At 34.8% G+C, this 13,908-nt stretch overlaps 1 protein-coding gene across 1 annotated transcript in view; it reads right to left on the bottom strand.

Annotated features, from left to right (window-relative positions):
• Positions 1 to 406: 406 nt before the first annotated feature.
• The window catches only part of Exo84 (exocyst complex component Exo84), a 37,771-nt gene continuing 24,269 nt past the window's right edge, over positions 407 to 13,908 (bottom strand). The window contains exon 2 of the mRNA XM_085826599.1: positions 407 to 2,936. Coding sequence (XP_085682725.1) covers positions 1,451 to 2,936 — 1,486 coding nt within the window. The 3' untranslated portion in view covers positions 407 to 1,450. The remainder of the gene's footprint in view (positions 2,937 to 13,908) is intronic.

Below are 13,908 nucleotides of genomic sequence, written 5' to 3'. Positions count from 1 at the left end.
TTTTTTTTTAAATCTCAGCGCACGAGACTGTGTGTCAGAAATTCTATGGATGTGCTCATTTTAAAATTATTTTTGCGATATTGCTGTTGAACTGAATTTTATGGTTTAAGTGCGAAGAGCATGATATTTAATAAATAAAGGTAACACACGAAAAGATCACCCCTTTGGGCATAATGTAATATCTGAAAGCTTTCAGATTTTTTTTTCATTCTTTTTTTTTTTTTTTTTCTTTTCTTTTTTTTCTTTTCTTTTCTTTTCTTTTTTTTTTTTTTTTTTGTAAAAATATAAAAATATCAAATGAAGTACACTGTGTGAAAAATTCAATGGCTTGTACGCAATTGCTAAAGCTCATTTCCTTCATCTTTCAATTAAAAAAAAAAAAAAAAAAAAAAAGATCCATAAATAATCACATTTTCCTTACCTTTCATTAAAGACAATTGTTACACAAATCCCTTTCAGTGGACAGAGGCCAATTTGCATAATTCAAATGCAAAGATCAATTAAAAAAAAAATTATATACTTGCAAAAATGATAAGGTTGTTGCTCCAATAGTTGTTTCATTAAGTATAAAAATGAAAGGTTAAACCCAAATGTGTTCATTAATCCTCCAAATCTGAATATATATGGCAGGCAGACATTGTTACTATATCCATAGACACTGAGATCAATTTTGCATGAGAAAAAATAAAGAGCACTTTTTTTTTCTTTTCTTTTTTTAATGTTTTTATGAATTCTGCATCAGAAATCAGAGGTTAGATTTATGTGATGATAAGTATCAAAATAAAAGATTTGTATTCGACACTCTGTTGTGTATTAGTTCGAATCCCGAAGAAGGCATGGATGTTCGTAAATGTAGAGTGTCGGTGCCGCATGGTGGCACTCTAAATATGCGGCAAGCCAAAAGTCTTCTCGTGTGGTCTGGTGGAAGAGGAGAGGGGTAGGAGACCCTCGCTGCCCCACGGGTGCTCTCCATAAAAATTGGGGGCAGAACTGAGCCAAATCGCATTGTCACCTGTTAGGTGCTCAAGGCTGTTGCCATCGACAGGTGTAATCTAGCGCTCTTTGCCACGAGGAATTTTGTGGACTTGGGCTGATTACATCAGACAAGTGAGCATAAACAATAACAAGGTTTTTTAAAAACATAATATATCTACTTAAATAGTTATATATATATATATATATATATAAAATGTGCAATAATGTGTTTTTCAAAATATTAAATATTTTATTAATGCAGTTATCACCGAGTTCTTATGACTTTTTACTTCCTGATATACAATCTGAAAATTTCAAATACTTCTATGAATAAAATATCATTCATACTTTCAAATTATTTTTAAACTATGTTTTGGTTTCTTGTTACCTTTTGTTTTCTAGATATACTGAGATGAAATAAATTAATCAAAAATAGTTATAATCACTAATTCTAAGAAGCATTAGATTTTCTATACTAAATATATGCAGTGGAAGAATATTTGGTAAATGAAGTTTTGTGAGACTGGGTCACAAGCCTATTGAGTTCTTCTCGTAGATCTGCAGTTCGAGTGCAAGGTCGGTTGAGTTTACTAGAATAACGATTCTCCATAATTTTCAAAACGTCTAGCAAGAATGTAACATTTTTCAAAACAAACTGTCTTTCTATAGGATCTGATGTCTTTTGTAAGGCATTTTTAACATGATAAAGATGAGTCTGAAAAGTAATGCATAGGCTGTCATTTATCAAAACATGAACAGTCGGGGTATAAAGTTTCAATAGGTCATCCAGAAAGTTCAGGTACATTTTCGCAAATGCAGTGGTGTTGGCAGTAAGAGACAGCCAACAGTCATCGTAAAGATATAACTCAGCACTGTCTATGCCCATCTCTCTCAAATCATCGAGCAACTTTTTAGAATTTGCTGCATTTTGCAGATTCTGAGGACGCCACTTGTCATCATTGGCACGCAACTTAATCGCCTCCAGAAGCTTATCTTTCATTTCGGTCACCAGTCGCTCCACATGGGAACACAAGAGTTCATTCAAGACAAAAGAAAGATCGAGACCCACCTCCGACAGCGTGTCACAATGCTGTCGTGCACATGCAATGCATTCAGTGGCTGTGGAAGCACTGACTTGGGGTGTGAAAACATGCTTAGAAAAAATCTGTACAAACTGCTCCAGCTGAATTTTAGCCCACACCACAAATGCAGAAGCACAGGTTTTGTTGCCAAATGCTCGATCAAACTCCCTTCCCGTATCTGCAATGCAGGAAAAAAACACTGAACATAATTTCTTAACATAACTGGCAGTAGCACCTTCTGCCTTTTGTTGCTTCATGCTCTGTTTCAACATGGCTGAACACCGCTTAAGAAACAAACTGCAAGCTTTAGATGACTTTCCCAACTGGACAAGGACAGCAACAGCTTTTCTAGCTGCCCTGGGTCCACCATGCAAAGAGCGGTCTGGCGATACTTTCAACTCTTCAGTAAGAATATTCACCAGCTGCTTGGTGCGATTGTCAATGCGGATTTTCATGTCTCTCACAGAAGTGCTTCTGGGGAAAGCAGCACAATGGGCATTTGCTCTCTGGATCAATTCCACAGCTTTCTCAAACTCCCGCAGGGCAATACAAACATCAAGTTCTTCAGGTAATTCCATCAACCAATTCGGGATTTCCAGCTGCGAGCTCTTTTTTACAGATTCTTCTTCAAAAGGATTACTACCTTCCTCTTCAAAAGGATTTGAAGCATCTGTGGATGGTACATGATGTTCAAATGTAGATAGTTTCTTTTTTTTTGCATGGTCAATACGGGAGAGCCACTCTTTCTTTGCTGCTGCAGAAGGACACTGGAAGAGTCTAACTTCAGGGAACATCAAGACCTTGAATGCATTTTTGACACTCAATTCTTCTTTGACACTGACAACAGCCAAACCATCTAACTCATATAAAGCTTGGTACCTGAAAAAAACCAGATAAATGTGTATTAATTGTTAGTCATTATTGTTAAGTAAATTAAAAAAAAAAACTATAAAATTGTAGAGTAATTAAAAACAATAAAAATATCAATGTTAATAAATCACAGAATAACTACAGATAAACTATACATTATGAAGAAAAGAAAAGCTTTGTTACTCAGTGAAACAAAATTTCAGTTACAAATTAGAAAATGGAGAATGCAACATCATTCCGTATATTTATGTGCCTAGTTACTTTTAAGAATTAATCATAGGCTCCAGTTCTTATTAATTCACACAGATTTTTTAAAATTGCTCCTAAAAATTCTTAATAATAAAAGGTACATCACATGTGATGTGGAAAATGTATGTAATTTAAATTTTTTCCACGAAGTCACCCAATGAAATACTCAGTTAAATATCCACATCTGGTATCAAAAGCATTATTTCCATTTCTACCGTGGAATAAGCACCTTTAAATGTCTATATAATTAAAAAGTTTATTTCTGAATAATATTTCCATTTCTACCATGGAATAAGCACCTTTAAATGTCTATATAATTAAAAAGCTTATTTCTGTATAAATACACATTCTAATTCACTTTTTCAGTGAAAAGGAATTATCCCTGAATTAATTTCTGGTCACTTCTGGGATAATTATTGTTTTTAATACTCTTTTTGGTGTAAATGAAGAATATATGACTTACTCTTCACTGCAAAACAGTTAAACTAAATTATAGAAGGATTTTTCATCTTTCAGATGGAGGATACAGACAACATTTTAGATAGAAATATAAATTCATTCAATATGTTGAAGATTTATCATAATTTATTAAGTGCCCAAATACTTAGTGATGTGAAGAGTTGGGACTCAAACTGACGCCCCTGGTCGGTAGAAATCTGCTCTGGAACTCCAAATCAAGAAATCCAAACGCCTTTGCCACCGTATCAGCTGAAATATCTACCAAAGGAACGGCTTCAGGCCAGTGAGTAAATCGATCAATGCAAGTAAGAATATAGGAATATCAATTAGAAGGTAGCAATGGCCCAACCAAGTCAAGGTGCACGTGATTGAAGCAAGATGAATGCAAATTAAAATTTTTAAGTTGGCTGATGGTGTGTCTGACAATTTTAGATCTTTGGCACTCCAAGCACGAACTTGTCCAGTTGGCTATGTCCTTTTGCATGCTAGGCCATATGAAACGTTGCTGTATCAGTTTCCTCGAAGCCTTGATGCCAGGATGTGACAGACGATGTAACTGACTAAAAATGGCATGGCAAAACCCGGAGGGAACATAAGGTCGAAATCTTGAATCCTGACCATCACAATAAAGTTATTTTCCAAGTGACAGCTGCATAAGCTGCAAATTAAGATTGCTGGAAGATTTGCTTTTCAAGAGGGTTTGTAGTTTTGAATCACGGTATTGTTCATCCGAAAGGGCAGCAAAGTTTATTGGCGAAGGAACGGCTAGTTCTTCAATACGAGACAAGGTGTCTGCAACAATATTCTGTGAACCCTCAATATAACCGATATCTGTTGAAAATTGCCCTATGAAGTCTAGGTGTCTCATTTGATGAGGAGAAGCTTTATCCGAACGCTGTTGAAAAGCATAGGTTAAGCATAGGTTTGTGATCTGTGAAGATCATGAAAAAGGCATCCCTTTAGCCTATGTCAAAAATATTTGACAGCTTCACAAAATCCTAATAATTTGTGAAGTGCCGTGACCAGGATTATAACATGTTTATCGTTTTTGTTGCTTCCAACCAAAAAAGAATTTAGATGTGCTTGTATGGTTGCTGCATGAGGTAAGAAACATTAAAAAAAAATGAGCATAGCAAGAAATCTTCTAAAGTCCTTCACTGTAGATGGTTCGGGCATATCTCGGATAGCAGTGACTCCATCTGGAAGGGGTCAAACATCATCAGCGGAAATTTCATGACCAAGAAAGGATACTCTTGGTTGGCCAAAAACGCATTTGGAAGGATTAAGACCGACACCGTAACTTTGAACACATTCAAAAACTGTTCTCAAATGTGATAAGTGTTCTTGCTCTGAAAGAGGAGGCCATTAAGGCCATCATCAAAATAAGATACACAAAAGTCGAGGCCATTTAACACCTGATTCATGAAACGTTGGAACGTTTGAGCAGCATTGCATAAGCCGAAAGTCATGACCAGAAACTCAAATAGTCCAAAAGGCGTAAAACCACAGTTTTTGGAATATCAGCTGGGTTAATGGGCACTTGGTGATACACCCGCTCAAGATCAAGGGTTGTAAAAATAGTTTTTCCCTCTAAAACTTGCATACAGTCTTGCATGTGCAGGACTGGGTAACGATCAGGAATTGTAGCTGCATTTAACCGGCAATAATCACCACACGGGCGCCAGTTACTATTTCGTTTCCGAACTAGATGGAGTGGACTGACTCATGAACTTTTTGAAGGATGGCAAATTCCCTGTTCCATCATGTATTGAAATTCCTCTTTGGCGGCTTTAAGCTTGTCCGAAGGTAAGCGTCTTGGTTTAGAGGCTATTGGAGGTCTGGTAGTTTCAATATAATGTAGTACATCGTGCTTGGAGTCGGAAATACTTATAACTGGGCGCGTGATTGTAGGGAATTCTCTGAGAAATTGATGCCATGGGGAGTTACCCAAAATCAGTTTAATGCTCAAATCTTGACTATTGGGAATAACTCTCGGATAAGTTAAGTTGGTTGTGGAATCTATCAAACAGTGATTCTTAAGATCGACAAACAAAGAAAATTTTTGTAAAAAGTCAGTGCCAATAATAGGATTTGAAACAGTAGCAATAATGAATGGCCATTGGAAGTTGTGGCGCAATCCTAAATCAACAGATATCGGCCAAAAGTTTGAATAGGAGTTCCATTTGCTGCATAAAGTTGTAATTTGGTAAGGTGTGTTTGTTCGTGAAAATGTGATGGAACGACAGAAACATCAGCCCCAGTGTCTACAAGAAACCTTAAGCATGAATTCTTATCGATGACGAAAAGGTGTGCAAAATTCCGACTGCTGTCGTTCACGACTTTGAGCGACAGCCCTTCTCCTTTCCCTGGTCGTTATAATGACTTGGTGGGCGGTATTTGTTTGCCTTGTTTCCAAATTTGCGATGGTAAAAACAAATACCCCGAGGAGGGCTTTCATAATGTTTCCTCAATGGGCTACGAAGTGTATTTCGACCACGTGATGTGGAGCGGTTGTGTTGAAAAGATTCAGCTTTGATGGCACTAACTGAGCGACCTGTTTGGACAAATCATCAATTTGAGCCTGTAACGCCACAATACCTGGACCAAGAGCCTGCACTGCGTATATTTGCACTGGAATGGCCAACTCCTGAATTTTATCAGTGATCTCAGGTAGCTTAAGTGGCTCACTATTGGCCGGTAAAATAGCTTGCATGTTAGATGGGAATCTATTCATCCATAATGTTTTAAGAATGTTATCCATTAGGTTACTGGTAGCTAAGTCTGACATTTTAGACAGCAATTGAGAAGGCCTCATATCACCCAACTGTAAATCTTGCAACAGCTGCTTGATTTTAACTGTCTCAGATTCTTCATAAAGATAAATAAATTTTTTAAAAAAAGATTTGTATTTGTCCGTTGCCGGTGGACTCAAAATTATTTCACGAGCTGATTGCAGTACCTCAGATTCTAATGTGGTGTTCGCTGTATAAAATTGACTTTCGTCGGCAGTAATGCGACTCATTTAAGCTGCGCATCCAGTTGAATGAACCATAACAATGCGTCTCGGCGACAAAAAGGTGGTGGCTTAACTGCCACTCGTGAAGCATCATTGTTGTCACCATTTTAGATCAACCAAATATGCACAATAACAATATGTATAGAATATGTACAATAATAATATGTATAGAAAAATAATCAATATGTATATAGTGACACAGTTTCTTGGTACTTTAAATCAAAGAAATTGGCAGCTCAAATTCAGCAGACCATACATATATCCACTAAAATTAGGACAGAAATATGTTGAGTCACCGGAATGCGGCACAACGCTTGAAATCACAGGTGAAATGTCTTACTTGCATCTCGTCACACTGCATAACTTATTGTCGCTCAGAATTTTGACATACAAACTCCATATTCGTGCAACATTGAAAGTTTCATAATAAATACGGGTCACCAATTATGGTGGTAAAATTTTTTTGAGACAGATAATTACATGCTGCTTTTAATATAATAATTTAATTTGTATAATAAGCTATTTTGAACAATAATAAATAAAGCGTAGTTGGACAAGCAACTATGATAACAAAAACAGATCGTTAATCATATCAATCTTCTTCGAATTTCATATTAACAATAGAATAAACATTATTTACTTTTTTGTTGCTATGAGTTACCAGACTAGCAGCGTTGATTTGTAGTAGGCAGGTCGCCACACTAAACATGGAGACATGGAGAGAAATGGAACAACACTGTCCTTTCAGATGAATCTTGATTCTGCCTACATCTCTATGGCAGTCGTATCCCAGCCTAGTGACACTACAGTGACAGACATCATGATCCTTGCATTAGCACACTGGTCTGTCACCTGGAGTTACAGTTTGAGGTGTCATTGGATTTTATCTCAGTACTTGTTTAATACACACTGGCAGTACACTCAATAGCTGCCGCTAACTCTCTGAAATTTTGTAGTCTGTTATCAAGAATTGCCTACCATATGTTTCAACAAGACAATGTGTGACCACATGCATCGTTTATTGTTCAATAATTCTTCAGTGTCCACCAGGTAGCAGTTTGCCTTATCCTACCCATTTTCTCAATATGCCCATTAAACATGATGATTAATACACTTAGTATCAATGATTAATACACCCAACACTTTTTTTACACAGTATATAGATACACTGTCCTTAGAATGCCATAAAAATACATGCAATATAAGGTAAATTTGGGGATATGTTCTACACCTTTAAAAAATCGTACAAGATGAAAAAAATCTAAATATTTTCCCAAAAAACCATGCCAAAAAAGTAATAATGAAATGTATGTGTTACGAAACCATGAGCTGATAAACAGAGGGTGCTGACTAACAGCGCTCGAGCAATGCAGATGTTTTTTAGATAACAGTGGAGAACTGAGTAATAGAAAAAAAGTGCCGTATGTGAAACAAATGAATAACTGTAACAAAGTTTGGGTAATGTATATGTTTTGTAAATAGACTGTAATAAAGTTTGTTCTAATAGCTTCACATTATTGGATTTGCGAAGATCTACCTGGCAGTCAGACTGTACATAAGTACAAAGTAAATTCAATTTATTAATTTGATATTTTGTATTTTTACGTAACGTAACATAAATTGTGTCCGTAACAGAACGCCAGGTAGCTTTAATTCAAAATTTATTACAGTGAAATACAGACTTTTGAGTTTTATTTTAAATAGAGAGTATTACTGTTAAAATTTGAATGATAGATTCTATAATGAATATTTGTTGAACTTTGAATTATTTATTAAGAATTTGATTTATGAACAGTAATAACACTACTTTTGATTTCAATTTTGGAAGAACTTAAATGATTTCGAGATTGGTTAAGAACAAATTTTACTAAGACTGCGAGTAATTTAGATGAACTTTTAAAGGTTGATACATTAGATTTTGATAAGATTACAGTTCTTTTCGCTCAACTTGATGACAAATGGCAAAAGATAAATACTTTGGATAAGCAGGTATTAGAGTTATTGAATAGTAAAGATACCAAATGTTCTAATGAAGAATTTGAAAAAAAAAAAAAAAAAAAAAAATCGAAACCACTGAATTATACAATGATAAATTTATATATTTTAAAACGAAAGTAACTAGACTTGAACAGAACTGCAGTGAAAGGGAAAATATTTTACCTAAAGATAAAAATGAAGCTGTCAAAAGGAAATTTAAACTTAAGTCAATTAAGAAAGTGTTCTAATGAAAAATTTGAAAAAGAAATCGAAACCACTGAATTATACAATGATAAATTTATATATTTTAAAACGAAAGTAGCTAGACTTGAACAGAACTTCAGTGAAAGGGAAAACATTTTACCTAAAGATAAAAATGAAGCTGTCAAAAGGAAATTTAAACTTAATTCAATTAAGAAAGTGTTCTAATGAAGAATTTGAAAAAGAAATTGAAACCACTGAATTATACAATGATAAATTTATATATTTTAAAACGAAAGTAACTAGACTTGAACAGAACTTCAGTGAAAGGGAAAATATTTTACCTAAAGATAAAAATGAAGCTGTCAAAAGGAAATTTAAACTTAAGTCAATTAAGAAAGTGTTCTAATGAAGAATTTGAAAAAGAAATCGAAACCACTGAATTATACAATGATAAATTTATATATTTTAAAACGAAAGTAACTAGACTTGAACAGAACTTCAGTGAAAGGGAAAATATTTTACCTAAAGATAAAAATGAAGCTGTCAAAAGGAAATTTAAACTTAAGTCAATTAAGAAAGTGTTCTAATGAAGAATTTGAAAAAGAAATCGAAACCACTGAATTCTACAATGATAAAACAAAAGTAACCAGTAAACAAAGTAACTAGACTTGAACTTCAGTGAAAGGGAAAATATTTTACCTAAAGATAAAAATGAAGCTATCAAAAGGAAATTTAAACTTCATTTAAAAATTGATCCTGAAATTTAAACCTAAAATTGAATTAAGAAAGCTCAATGGCGAGGCAAAAGAATGGTTAAGATTTTGGGGCCAGTTTAGAAAAATTCATGAAGATCAGGAAATTGATTTACTACAATGTACGGAATCTGGATCTAAAGCTAGAGATCCTGTAGAGAGTTTTCTACCTACTTCTGAAAACTATAATAAATCTATCGAATATTTGAAAGACAGGTTTGGAGGAGACGATCTTTTGGCTGAAGTTTATGTGAGGGAACTACCCTGTTTAGTGATGAAAAATAGTAATAATTCTGCGAATAAAATTTCTGCGTTTAAACTGTATGATAAAACAGAAACACATTTATGTGCATTAGAAAGTTTAAAGATTACAACCGAGAAATATACTGTATCCTCTTGTTAAAGCCTGTTTACCCGGTAATATTTTGAGAATATGGGAAAGAAATTTAGCCTCAGCTGACAAAGGTATTTTAACAAACTATTGGGAACTTTTGATGATATTTCTGAAGAAAGAAGGTGAAGAGTGAATAACAATGGTCAGACAAGGGTTTAATCTAGAATGTCGATCACAAACGAAAGCATTTCTGAAACATTAACACGGAGGGCGGAATGAAATACCGACAGCTGTGAGACTTATAAACAACGAATAGACAAAAGCAAAACCTACAAAAAAGAGAAACTGTATTTTTTGTGGTGAGAACCATGATTGTGTAGAATGTAAATCCACTAGATGTAGGTCTTTAGATCAAGGAAAACAGATTTTGTTAAAGAAAGGTGTATGTTTTACTTGTTTAACTCCAAGTCATTTATCTAAAGATTGTAGAAAATTTGTTAAGTGTACAAAGTGTTTTAGCAAACATTATTTGCTTATGTGTCCCAACGTAAGTGAGTGCAGGGAAACCAAAAAGGATAAACATGATCAGAAGGCTGAAATTACAGGGCATACTCTAACGAATCACACAAGTATGTCTGAAGTACTGATATAAACTCTGAAGGTCCTAATTCATGGAAATCAGAATCAACAGCTTATTACAGCCCTCGTTGACACTGGGTTTTAAAGATCATATACAGTCAAAAGTCGTTAATTCGGACACCCATAATTCGGAATGATCTATAATCCGGACCTCAAAGCTAAAAACTTTCTGCGCATGTGCCGCGTTGGCACATGCGCACAGGCGTTTAACGCATGCACGTAAGACCCTTGGCGTAAGACCTTGACTACTGCGCATATGCGTGTGCGCAAGTGCAGAATACGTTTTCGCCTGCGCATTTAATGTATAACGGACGGTGTAAGCTAAAATTATCTAATTATCTATTTCAGTTAATGTTAATGATTGCATTGTTCCTTAATCTTCGAATTGGATCCCGCTTATTATTTTTTGAAGACTGTAAGAGCAATTTTATAAAAGTAAACTTGAACTTTCGATTATGTCAAATAGAATTTCCGATGCTGGAACTTCCAAAGGATCTACAAAACGAAAGTATGTATGTTTCGATGTCCAACAAACAAAAAGTAGAATTGCTGCAAAAAATGGATAAAGACATGAAAAATGTGACAGAGAGGTTAGTGAAAACGAAAAAAATTCGATTGACAAGTGAGTCGGTATTCTCGGAACAGCAATTACCGGGACTTGAACAGCGGAACTTTGTAACTGAACAAGAAATTATGTCTTTTTATAGAATTAAAGAGAAAGTATTATCACATAAAATGAAGCAACTTAAACAACTTACATTGAGAGAAATGTTTAATAAAGTAAACAAATAAATATTAAGCTTTTTTTTTTTTTAAATTTTGATACCCTTTAGATCATAATTGTTCTTTATTTCATAAATTACGGTTTCATATTTTTAATTTTAGAATTTCTGCATGCCATCTTACGGGATTTAAACTGATGATCTATAATCCGGAAAAATCGATAATCCGGAATCGCCGAAGTCCCGATGAGTCCGGATTAACGACTTTTGACTGTATTATGAAAGAATTGGCCTCAGATATGGGGTATAAACCAGTGGGTGAAGAAAAAATGAAACATAGTCTTTTTAGAGGTACAGAATTAGTGCAGGAACATGAAAAATATCACGCGATAATAAGTAATATACAAGGTACTTATAAATGTAAATTTGAAGTTAATGACTAAAAGGAAATATGTGCTACTGTAAAGAGTGTGACAAAGGGAATGTGGATGAGAAAACTTAGACGATAAGGAATATGGCTGAGTGATTACAATGAAGAGGAAGATCCTCTACTACAATCTACAAAAATACAACTTCTTATTGGGGCAGATATTGCTTGACTCACAGAGTGAGGAAATTGAAATTTGGATTAACTGCAATTGAAACTTATTTAGGGTGGACAATAATAGGAAAATTACCAAATGTGTGTACACATGAAGATACTATTTCTGTTTTATCCTTGTTCATTAATGAAAGTGCAGTTGCCGATCTTTGGAAGCTTGAAGCTATTGGTATCACTGATCCTTGACAAAGCCTTCTAAAACAAGACTTGCGGTTACGTTGTAAAAATTTCACAAAACCATAAAACAATATGAAGATGGTAGACATACAGTATCGCTGCCGTGATACACATTTCTAATTGTCGAGAACTCTCTGGAAAAAGACTTTTGACTACTGTTTGTAAACTTGTTGCTAAATGTCACTTGAATGATTATTATGACATTTTTAAGGACTGGATTCTACAAGGTATTATAGAAGAAGGTCCATTGCAAGATCAAGTTTGACTCTATTTACCGCATCATCCAGTAATAAAGCGTTCTTCTACTACTAAAATTAGACCAGTATTTGACGCTTCAGCACATGAAAAGAATTTTGTTTCTCTTAATTCTTGCTTAGAATCTGTTAGAACTGATACCTTGCATACTTTTACGATTTTGATTGAAAAGATACGGAGTAAACAGCTGATATATGTCAAGCTTTTTTACAGATAAATTTGAATCCACAAGATAAAGATTATTTGAGGTTCTTGTGGTATGAAGACGGCGATCCAAATAACTTAGTCAAATTCTTGAATTGAAAGATATTAAAATTCCTCGTAGGATAGCGAAACGCTTTCAAATTTATGAACCTGATAAATGGAGTCTGCATGTATTCTGTGATGCCAGCAAAATGGCCTATGCAACATGCATATTTATTAGAATAGAAAATAATGATGGTATACATTGTCAGTTAGTGCAAGCTAAGTCCAGAATAGCTCCAACGAGAGTGACAACAATACCTCGCTTAGAATTATTAGCTTGCCTAATGAGTGCTTGATTAGCTGCAGTGGTAAGAAGAGACTTACATTTATCGGACTTACATTTTTATTTACATTAGAATTACTAGATATGTATATTAATTTAGTTTAATTTTAAGATAAATAGTGTTCAGCAATATCTTTAGTATCCAATACGTTTAGTATATTATTTTACTTCGCTTACACTGTTAATTTTTTATAACATGTTGTTGGAGGTGTTGTTGACTAATGCTCACCTGTCTAACCTATAGTCACCCCAAGCCCACGAAATTCCTCATGGCAAGGAACCCAAGATACGCCTGTCGTTGGCACACTTGAGCACCTTACAGGTGTCGGTGCGATTTAGCTCAGTTTCACCACCAATTTTGATGGAGTGCACCCTGGGGGACTGTTCCGAGCGTCTCCCCCCTCTTCCTCTACCACCAAACTTTCGAGAGACTTTCACCTACCATATTTGGTGTGTCCCTATGCCGCACGGACACTATACATTTACAAAGATCCATGTCTTCTTTGGGATTTGAACCCAGGTCTTCCGGCCCGACAGTCAGCAACGCTAACCACTATATCGGTTGGGCAGCTTTTTATAACATAAATGTATGTATAATTCTTCAATACATATGCTTGAGTGTGGGTTTTAACAAAGCACAAAATGTTTGCATATTTAGACAAAAATTAAAATGTAATTTTTGTTTTTATTTTTCATATTATTACATTAATAATGCTTCATTTTAAATGTTAACCATAAGCAATCTCCTTTTAATATCGTCGCTACATAAAGGCGCTCGCTAGACATTTGCACGACGGCGCCGATTAGGTTTAGCGTGGGCCTGGCGCTACCCCATAGTCTTTCTATTTTTTTTTTGTGTGTGTGTGTGGGGGGGGGGAGGTTCCAGTTTAAGGATCTACAAAATTGTATTTATGGTTTACTTTGAAATGTTTGAAACTTTTCCCTTTCAGGTTTTCAGTGGAATATGATTTGTATGAATCAGAATATATTGTAGTTTCTTTTTCGATATTTTCCTTTATTGCCTCTAATATAATAGTCATGGATCGGTTTGGCATTTTCACAAGGAA

The sequence above is a fragment of the Stegodyphus dumicola genome, chromosome 11 (assembly GCF_044657685.1).
Source record: "Stegodyphus dumicola isolate Sdum_Otavi_A_Nest chromosome 11, ASM4465768v1".
In the NCBI taxonomy this organism is placed as follows: Eukaryota; Metazoa; Arthropoda; class Arachnida; order Araneae; family Eresidae; genus Stegodyphus; species Stegodyphus dumicola.
This window is presented reverse-complemented; position numbering and strand designations above follow the sequence as displayed.